Source organism: Talpa europaea (genome assembly GCF_964194135.1).
Source record: "Talpa europaea genome assembly, chromosome: 2".
NCBI lineage: Eukaryota > Metazoa > Chordata > Mammalia > Eulipotyphla > Talpidae > Talpa > Talpa europaea.
This window is the reverse complement of record NC_140068.1, coordinates 150,348,554-150,359,385: the sequence shown is the minus strand read 5'-3', so window position 1 is coordinate 150,359,385 and position 10,832 is coordinate 150,348,554. Positions and strand designations below refer to the sequence as shown.

The window sequence follows — 10,832 nt, the reverse complement described above, 5'->3', positions numbered from 1 at the left end:
GCCCGGCCCGCCCCCTCCCCAGCCGGGCGCCGACCCCCGGCCCGCGGGGAAGGGAGCGCAGAGGTGGAGACGCGCGCTCGCCACTCGCCTGCCAGCTCCGCGGCGGGAGGGACAGCGCCCGAGCCCCGGCTGCGCGGAGGCCCCCGCCCCGGGCCCCCCTGCGCGCCCCCCTCTGCGCCCGGACGCGCCCCCCGCCGCCCCCGCGCACGCCCCGCGGGGAGACACCTACCCGATTTCTAAAAGGGAAAAATCTACCTCGAGCGCACCCCGCTCCTCGCCTGGGGACCACCCCCTTTCCATTCTCGGCCTCCCCGCCGGGCGCGCGGACAGCGCTCGCCCATCCGCCCAGCCCGCGCGGCGCGCAGACCCGCCGGGGAGCCTGTGCCGCGGCCGGCAGGGGCGGGCGGCAGGCGCCGGAGAAGTCGGGTCTCCGGGGCTGCCGGCGACTCCCGAAGCCGCGCGCCCCGCGCCCTCGGCCGCCCCCGGCCGCTCGCCCCCGCCGCGCCGCCGCCCGCGCCCCCGGGCTCGCCCCCGGCCCCCCGCGGCCGCGCTAGGGCGCAGGAGACGCGGAGCCGGAGGAGCAGGCGCAGCCGCTGCCCGAGCCGCAGCCGCAGCCGCAGCCGCAGCCGGAGCCCGGGCGCGAAGATGCACACGACCCAGAAGGACACCACGTACACCAAGATCTTCGTCGGGGGGCTGCCCTACCACACCACCGACGCCAGCCTGCGCAAGTACTTCGAGGTCTTCGGCGACATCGAGGAGGCGGTGGTCATCACCGACCGGCAGACCGGCAAGTCCCGGGGCTACGGATTTGTAAGTTGTGCAGAAGGGGGTGCCGCGGGGGCGCGCGCAATGAGCCCGGCCGGGAGACCCAGGACCGCGGGGGCGCGAGGGACCCAGGGCGCTTGGCCCCCCGGGTGCGGGGTCGGAGTTTGGCGCGCCCCTGGGGTGGATCCCCGCTGAACTGAAAGTTTGGGCGCTGGCGCCTGCCTGGCGGGCTTCCCAGGGCAGCGGGCGCCTTGAGGGGCCCGGGGACAGGTGGAGCAGGGGTGGAATATCAGGAGAGAGCTGTAGGGACTGCAGGGTTTGGGGGTGCGGAGGGCTGGCAGGAGAGGCCACCGGCGCACGGAATTGCCTTCCCTGCTTGGAGGCCGTCGTTAAGCACGCTGTTGCTTTGTACAAAATGCGTGTCTCCTGGCGGCCCGTAGGGCTAGGGCCGGGAGCTAGCACCCCAGGAGGTCTGGGACGCTTGCCCTTACACCACGCACCCCTTTTTTTGAATGGCTCAGGTGGGCTCTTTGCTGTGACTTTGCTGAAATGAAAGGGCATAAATCCTCCTGGAGATTTAAGCCTTCAAAATCAGCTGCCTAAAAGCTGGGCACCCCAGAGTAACACAATGTCTGTTGTCGTTGGGGAGTGTTTGCTGGTGGCGGGGAGAACCCCGCGGATTTGAGGCTGGAGTTTCTTTAAAGCCAGCAGTGCCTCGTAGACTGGGGGGGCTGCTTAGGGACCTGGCCGGGAAGGGAAGGTCTGGAGTAGTTCTAAGTCTGAATTCAGGCCTCCAGATTTCTGCTAGGCCCTGCTAACAGCCTTAGACTTGGGGGGTGGGGGGTTTGGGGGGGGTGAGGTCGGGGAACAGGACTTGCTTGCTTTTTTTCCTTTTTTTTTTTGTCTTATTTATTTATATGCACAGAGGATCAAGGAGTAAGGTTCAGACCAAAAGAAAGAATAAGTTTAAGAACCCCCTCAGTGTTATCATGAATGATTTCTCCAGAGCTATTCTTGTTCTCCTTCAGTGGTTCATTTAGAGCTTTGTATGCATGTCTGTGTGTGTCTGTTGCTAAGGTCACCATGGCTGACCGGGCAGCTGCAGAAAGGGCCTGCAAGGACCCCAACCCCATCATTGATGGCAGGAAGGCAAACGTGAACCTGGCATACTTGGGAGCAAAGCCAAGGATCATGCAACCAGGTAAGAACATCCCTCCTTACTTCCCTCCCACTCAAGACCCCTCACTTGCCCCCCCAGAATCTGTGGATGTGTTTAGTACCGTTCAGCCATGGCTGGCTATTCTGCCCAGGTGGCAAAGATAAATGAGCAGTGTAAACACTCCTTTCAGGATTTGAAATGTACCTGTGTGCAAAACTAGATCTTGGGGGTCTGAGGAGTTTATGTAACACCCAGCCATAAGCCTGACTCGTGTGTCCTTTGTGATATGCAGTTGTGTCTGCTCCTCATTTCCCGGGTTTTAGCCACTTGTAAATAATTTGCATGTGGATTATGGGCCAAATGTGTTCACTCCAGCTAGTGAATCTTCCCCACCTAGTGTTTTCTCTCCTTTTACCACCAGTTGCCCTGTGCTCAGAGCAGACCATCTGACTTGAACGTTCACTCAGGAGAAACATAGGGGTGGGGTGGGGTCCGGATGGGCAGTGTGTACCATTAAATCACAGAATATGAGTTATGAAACGAAATAGAAAGACTTCACATAACCTAGAGCCCTCATGTTACAGATGAAGAAACTGGCATTTAGAAATTGGAGATGGTTGACTCTGAAGTCATGTACCTATGAGTAGCCAAAAAGGAGCAGGATTTTGTCTATTTGAAAATATGAACTTTTACATGATTTAAAATGCTGCCCTTTGCATTAGCACAAATAATTGAGAATTAACTGTTGGGCAAATGTAATAATTTTTCTTGGGTAAGCATCTTTTTTAAATTAAATTGTCTATTCTTCACTCTTAACTCTTTCCATTTGAAATTTTGGAAAGAGACTGACACTTCCATCCAAATGAATTGACTAGGAATCTAGGTTGCCAAGAAGGTGAGTGTCTGTGCAGGTATCTAGAAGCATTAAAACTATGCATCGATCTAACACATTTTATGTGTGTACTCTTCAGAAAATAAGGAAAGGGTAGCTTGTTTCTGTGAGTTATTAATGCTACGATCTGTAAAATCCATAGTCTTCCAAAGCATTCCAGAATGTCCCAAAATACAAAGGCTTTTTTATAGCTATGATTTGAAATCATACGAGTATCTGTGACCTATAATTTCATTATCAAGTCCTGTTGTTGCTGGTTTCATACCGTGAGAATTTTCCGTTGGTCACATTATCTACAGTCTTATTCTATGTCCATTAAACTGCGCAGATAATTTTCAGCCTCCACTTATAGCCTACTAATATTTTTATTTTGAGTCAACAGTCTCATTAATAAAAATGACTTCAAATACTTTTCTCTAAAAGGTTGAAAAAAAGGGTTATCTTTTCTAAATGCAAGTTGTGCAAGCATGTTACATGTAGGAGTACTAAGTGCCTAGCAATGCATCAATGGAGATTGTGGTGTGTTTTATCGTTAGGTTTTGCCTTTGGTGTTCAGCAGCTTCATCCAGCCCTTATACAAAGACCTTTCGGGTAAGTCAGTTAATCGGGTCCCCCTAAGTTTCCATACGGCTATCACTTGTTAACCTGCCTCTGTGATATACAGACAAGATCATGGCACAGAATGTTCCTGGTTATACCTATCTACCTATGTTTGTGTATTTTTAATGCTGATACTATAAATATTTTTAGATGAGTCAAGTTATCTGACCAAGTATGCAGCCTCCAAAGCAGACAAATTTTTGAGCTTATGATTTACAAAACAAAACAAAAATACCAGGTATGACTTGTGTACCAGGCAATTGTGACCCCGCACCATTCCAACTGTTCAACTTGACTCAATTTTATTTATCTCTTTCTAACCTGACAGGGCTCGTATACAGTTAAGCTAACTGATGAGAAGGATACGATGATAAAAGGTGGAATAGTTCTGTTTGGAATTAAACTCTGTACCCAGTAGACTCAGACACACAGCTCAGATGGTGATTAACGATGCATGGATGTTGGTGTTGTTGATTTTATTTTTCACAATAGTCAATAGACCTCCGTGTGCTTTATTTTATTTATTACAGTAATGAAGTGGTGTTGATAGCTAAACTGTGTGCTTTTTACTTAATTGAAAAGAGCTGTAGTGAAAGTGTTTTCTTCTCCTCCGGGGAAGGGGCTCTTTGTGTTTTTGGTTTTGGTGGTGGTGTTGAGGAGTGTTGACTTTTGACTTTGCCATGGGAAGCAAAGGGCCTTTTTATTTTCCTTGCTTTTAAGCTCTAGCCTGTGACTTCCATTTAACCATATTTTTTGTAGTGAGTGCTAAATTGTGTGATTTCCCTCTGTGAGAATACAGATTCATTGCTTGCATGTCCTAAGTTTCTGTTTTACTGGGGAGTTTTCTGGGAACCGGGTTCTTTCTTTTGCAATGTGTCTCCACTTTTAGGCCTTCTAATTTAAAGGTTCAGCAACTCTTATCGGATTTCATTAACACAGTCAGATGGTAGCATAGAGTAGCACTAACTCTCAGTTTTCAGACCTAATTCAGGTGAAAGGCCTATCATCTTTGTGTTATCTCTGGGTCCTGTCATTCCCAGCTCTGCTCATCTGAACCCCCTGTTCCCCACCATTCCAGGGGAGATTCCTTTCCCCCTCAATTTATTCTGAACACTCAGAATCTGTTATGTATTCTACAATAGTGGTCAACATTGCTGTAAATCTAATGCCAGGGATTTAATCTTTTTGAAATATCTAACTGTTCGAGAAGTGATTTACATCCTCAGAAGTAGTTTCTTCTCTAGCTAGACACCTAAATAGCTACATGTGGAAGCTGGCAGGTTGGACTCTGTCTGCATAGATAGATATCTACCTATGTCTGTAAGAAAGGATCCCAAAAAGTCATCATTTGACTTGAGTCAAGTTGTATTTTCCATGAATACCTTCTTACAACACTCCCTTTAACATAATGGTCCCTCACTCTTATTGCCAATTCTTCCTTTGTTTTAACCATAGGATTGCCTTCTGTCCGATGTGACTAGAAAGGGCCTTCATATGCCCACAGCCATTGATCAGAACTTCACCCAAATTATAGTAGACACTGGCAACAAAGGGTGGGTTGATGGATCCAGCTAGTTCTGTGTACTCCACCATTGGGCTAGGCTGTGTTTACAATGAGATTGGAAGAAAGAATATTCATCTTAAGAAGTGATCATGAACTTGTCACAATCTCACAGTAACTAATAATATTGGAAAAAAAATTGCACAGCAGATCAGTCAACAGGTATTTCCAGGTGTTTGTTTTTTTCACTATGCTATGGGGGTGATATAAAATGAGGAGATTACATTCTAGTTTGGGAAGCAAAACTAACACAAACCAATTGGGAATTATTAATTTCCAAATGACTTGGCATTGTTTTAAGTATAAAAAGAATTCAGAATAGCAAGAACATAGGTAAGTTGCAGGTTTTGAACAAGGTTTTGTGAGGGCTGGAACTGAACTTGGATCAATGGATATGTCCTGCTCAGGTAGCTAAGGAACAGGGTGAGGTAAGCCTGCCAGAGACCTAAGAGAAGAAAGGATTCTGTGCATGGAGAAACCAGACTCTCTGGAGGGCCTTGGGAGCTTGATATAGAAATCTGGACTGGTTGTGGTAGTCCTTATAGATCTTTGAAATCATGAGGAAAATAAAAAGCAGAGTACAATGTATGACATGGAAACTTGAAATCAAGCATGTTTTTGATAGTAACCTTTTGTTTTTCATCCCTTCTACTATTAGCTGTCTTTATAAAGGAATGTTATTATTACTGTTTGCATAAATTGTTTGAACTCGAGATTCTTATTCAAAATAGATAGCATTCCAGATGGGTCAAGTAAGCCTTCTCTTTCTTTTTTAAGGGGTTCTCAACAGTGTTGTAATTCCCAGAGTCTGTACCTAACAAATCACACCTGGTCATCCTAAATTCTATTTGAATGCCACATGTTCTTATTTTAGGCCTGGAAGGAAGCTTGAGAATTTTTAATTTCACTTAACTTGTTTGGAATTCTAGTAACGAAACTATTTTTGTAGGGTACCTAAGTGGCCCCCCGTTTACTCTGTGCTTTTAAAAGGAATTTTTGAGGAAACACGGTGGCTAGATGTATAGAAACTTGTGGATTAGCTGAACAATATCTTACAAATACTTTACGTTTGAAAGAAGCATTTTCTTTTTGAAATCTTGGAGAGGAGAGACTGCAAGTCTGTGAGTAGAAAACTCTAGAGTAGTTTAGATCAAATTGAAAAGTACCTAAACATTTATTCAGTACACCTTTAAGTAGCTAGTTTATTTTAGTCAACACTGTACCAGGTATTATGCTAGCCACTAAGGGCACCGAAACCTGCTATTGAAAAGGGATTCACATGAAGTATATAATTTAATTTTCACAATAATTATTTGATAAAGGCACTGTTAATGTCCTTTCTGTGGATGAAAAAAACTGAAACAGAGAGGTTAACTAACTTCCCACAGGATGAGTAAGTGATAAGAGTCTGAATTTAGGTTTAGAATCATGATTAACCTGATCTCAAAAGCTATGTTCTTCTTTGCATCAAGTTGTAGTCGAAAGCACAACTCCATTCTCTCTTATAATCTAGTGAGAAAACTAGATTAGAAGCACCCAGAAGGGCTGTCCATGTGACTTCAGATAAGGGGGAGAGAGATCAGGTTGGTGACATCCAGGAGGACTTCCTGAAGGAGGCAGAAGTTGACCTAGATTCTAAAAGATGATCATGGTTAAGGAACTCTTATATTGAGTACCTACTGTATCTGTCATTGTAGGGTCTTCATGTAGATCATTTTACTTAATTCACAGCAACAGGAAATATTAGGTTCATTCCTGATACGAGAAAAGTGAGACTAACAGGAGAAGCACCATCCTGAATGCTCTGCAGGCGAGGGTATGTGAAATTTGGATTTCAGCAGGTTGAGATGAAGATTGGCATGAGAAGAGATGAGGATCTAGAAGGGTGTGGCCTGTCCAGGAAATATTAAGGCTCCTAGCTGACCTGGTTCAGGGAAAGGTGGGAAGAAATACTGGAAAAATACCTTAGGGTCAGAAGCTAAAGCCAAAGTTCAAGAAAGTTGAAGTTAGTTTGGTATGTTCAGAACCACAGATTGTTCTGAGCAATCTATGAAGACAGATGGATGTGACAGATTGGAAAACAAACCAGTTAGGACATTGCTTCCAAAGTCACAGAGAGATAACAGAGGGACCTGAAGAGGCAGGAAGAAAGGAAAAGCATAACTTTTCTCTGAAAATTGCCGGGATTATCTTGCTTTGCTCTGTGCTTTTGTAACTGCTTGAATTGTACAATGTATGATTAATCGAGGGGCAGGACATTGGTAGATAACTAGTAGGGAGGAGATTTCTAAATCACTACACTACTCAAAGAGCTCCTAATACAGAAATTGCTTCGGTAATGCCACCCTACACTTATTCTGACTCTGCCATCCTTCCTGAACTGAGCTATTTTAGGCGTTCCCTGGTCTTCTGCGTCCTTCTTTGCCGAGTCTTAAAGGACGCTAGTTTTTCATTTGCTTCCCAGACATCTTCGCAACCCACCCTCTTCAGACTGCATGTGGGATTGTGATAGTCTAGGGAACTTTACGTCTCATTTTTGGGGGGAGGGGCACTCTGAAATCAAAACTGTAAAGTAAGGACAGAGACCCAGAATCCTGTAAGCAACTGTCCTTAGCTTTTAACACACACACACACACACACACACACACTGCTGTTGTTCCTGTTTGTAGGCTAAACTTATTTTTAGTTAACAGCTCTATCCAAAGATACGAACTTAGCAACCATCTTGTTGTCCTTGGAACTTTGGAAGTACGGGGGTTAATGTTTCGGTATCAGGGAGATTCAAACTGGCTGGCCTTTGCAGCTGATAAATGTCTTACTTTGGCCTTATAAAGACATTTTACCCGCTGGAAACCCTTGTCGCATGACAGGATCAAAAATAGCCCCGCTGCAGCCCCTGCTGTCCATCACCACATGTAAACTGGCACAAGCGGGGCCTCTCTCAGCCGTGTCTGCACATTGTGGACACGGCAGCCTCCGGGGTCAGTGTTTCATAAAGCCACACCTGTCGCTGTGAGAGAGCAGTTTGACCTGCAGAAAAGTTTTTTGAGTGTGTGTATGACCATGCGTCTGGTTTCTGACAAGCAATTAAGAACATCTCGAAGTGTCCTCAGAAACACTTGATGACGTTGTTTCTCCTGGCACTGGGAAAGATATACAAGTCTAGTGAAATTGTGTGTATTTTTATCATTGGGGTCAAAGGTCACTCCCCTCTGTGATAAATTCATCTTTTCCATAGATGTTCGATAATGAATGCTTTCAGTGAAACTCTGCAAAGGCACTGCAGAAGCTGAATTCAAAAAAAGCTAAATGGGAAGTTTGCTGTTTGGAGGGTTTTAAAATTTGAAGATTGTTATTTGTGTTTATATTTTTTGTAAGTTGGCTTAGCCAACAACCAGATGGCATTAATAGTGTGATATTTTTAGAATATAGAGGGTTTTGATGGAGATTATTTTAAAGAAAGATGAAAATAAATCAGATATTCACGATAGTAAAGAATCCCAAGAGTGAGAACTGAGATGCATGGGCTTTTAAAAAATACCTCTTGTGATTTTTTTTTTCCCACCAAATTAACTTTTAAGTAAGTTCAGGGGAGTCTTTATCATGTGGGATCTCTGAATGCATCATTTTGAAAGATATTGGATTTTGTTTCACTTTTTTGAACTTTCGCAGGATAATAATTAATAATAGAATCGATCTGTATAAAATATTTCCTAATGGGCAGCTTTAAAAGAGATTTGCTAGGTCACTTTCTGTTGATTCGGAGGATAAGAGTTTGTAGATGCACAAAAAGAATGTTTCTTTACTCGTATTATGATGTCGACTTTTCAAGTTTATATTAATTGTAGAAATATTTAGTTGTATTTCCCTGTCCCTGCCTGTTCCCTCAACCTCATCATTTCCCCAAAACCCCTTCTGTCTGTCTTGCATAGAGATAAACAAGCTGGCTGACCTTCAGTTGCCTGATAGTGAAACAGGTTTGATTGATCCTTGTGTCATTATGATTTTATGGAGAACAAGAAAGAAAGAAAGACCAGTAGCGTGCTGCACACCTCTTTGGGAATCACTGCCATGAATGTTAATAGCATTTCTGTAGCTTCCCACAACAGCCTCTTGTGATAGAGTGAGCTGCACTACAGTCCGTTTGAGAAGTGTGATTCTGCTGTGTTTACCACACTTGTGAACTTTTAAACTCCTTTTTTATTTTGTCGCCTGCTTCTTTTTCATGATTATTTTTAATAAGGGTGACTGAGGTTGCAGAGAGATTAATGTGTGCTGAGTCTGCATAGCAATTTCAAGTAGGGTTGCCATGATAATGGACACGTGGATTTTGCTGAAATTTATGAGCGTTTTGACATAGTTGGGCCATCACGGAATTGAGTGATCACGGATGACCCGTTCAAGTCCTCCATTCAGGGCTAAGAATGATCCTATTTGCTGAAGAGTTCTGTCTTAGCCACTCATGGCAAAACTTTCCAAAGTCTTAAATCAGCACTCATGAGCTGCTTCTTAGGTGCGTAGCCCTCCTAAGCCTTGCCTGATTTTCCAAACTTTTGCTCAGCGATCTGCCGTGCCTCGAAATGATCATCAATAAAAACTCCACAGGTATGGGAGCGTATTTCTGTGGCTGAATTCCTTTTTGAGCACTCCACGAATCTGGCTACCACCAGACCACTGGAAAGTCGATATCGTGGCAACCCTATGCTCATAATAACCACTAAATTTGAGTTTGTCTTATCTCTGAACAAGCCATGCAACCGTCCGGACGAGAGGCGAATACGACCTGACTTTGTTTTCCGTTTCTCAACAGGATCCCTGCCCATTATGTCTATCCGCAGGCTTTTGTGCAGCCTGGAGTGGTCATTCCACACGTGCAGCCGACTGCAGCTGCTGCCTCCACCACCCCTTACATTGACTACACTGGAGCTGCGTACGCACAATACTCGGCTGCAGCTGCGGCTGCAGCCGCGGCCGCCTATGACCAGTACCCCTATGCGGCCTCTCCAGCTGCGGCCGGCTATGTCACCGCTGGGGGCTACGGCTATGCAGTCCAGCAGCCCATCACCGCAGCGGCACCTGGGACAGCTGCTGCGGCCGCGGCAGCAGCTGCAGCCGCAGCCGCCTTCGGCCAGTATCAGCCCCAGCAGCTGCAGACAGACCGAATGCAATAGACCAGCCATGTGATCAAAGTTGAATTGTTTTCTCTTGGCCTCCCAATGTTCCAATTTTTTCGTAGCTAATGAGAGAGTTAACATTGACTTAACAGCTTTAAAAAAAAAAAAGTTATGCTATTGTGAAGCAGATTCTTATTTTTTTTATACTCCGAGAGTGTTCTGGATGAGAAAGGCGTGAGAAAGACAGGGGTGGGGCGCAGTTCTGGAAATGGATCCAAAGGGCCTGAGTAAAGGAGAGGCCACCAGGAAGGATGGCAGGAGTCACAACGGAACTTCACTTTTATAATGGAATTTTTATTTTTGCTCTTTTTATAGTATCAGGGAAGCAAACTGCCTTTTACAAGTTAGAAAATGCTATTTGAATCTAGTTGAACCAGGGAATTCAGAGTGAGCAATATGTAGCTTGAAGTACATTTCAACGCAGATTTAAAAAAAAAAAAATGGTGACAGCACTGATTGTCATTTTGAGCAGTCGCTATGGCCTACCGAACTTTTTCAAGTAAGAAGGTCATGTTCTTACACACTCAGAAACGGGCATCGAACAATCAAGCTAGGAGCGTGGCAGTGGGTACAATGGTGGACAGGCACCAAAGTTATTTTCTCATCTATCCTGTTGGATGAGAGGGGCTGTGGAGCAAGTGATGTGGAATTAATGGGTGCAACAGCTGTACAGACAAT

At 45.3% G+C, this 10,832-nt stretch overlaps 1 protein-coding gene across 1 annotated transcript; it reads left to right on the top strand.

Moving 5' to 3' along the window:
- Window positions 1-639: 639 nt before the first annotated feature.
- On the top strand, window positions 640-10,151 carry RBM24 (RNA binding motif protein 24; the record flags this gene model as incomplete). The annotated part of the gene is made up of 4 exons (XM_084228820.1): window positions 640-813; window positions 1,846-1,969; window positions 3,356-3,410; window positions 9,791-10,151. Exons 1-4 carry the CDS (start codon window positions 646-648, stop codon window positions 10,149-10,151), a joined length of 708 nt encoding a protein of 235 aa, XP_084084946.1. The 5' UTR covers window positions 640-645.
- Window positions 10,152-10,832: the final 681 nt, after the last annotated feature.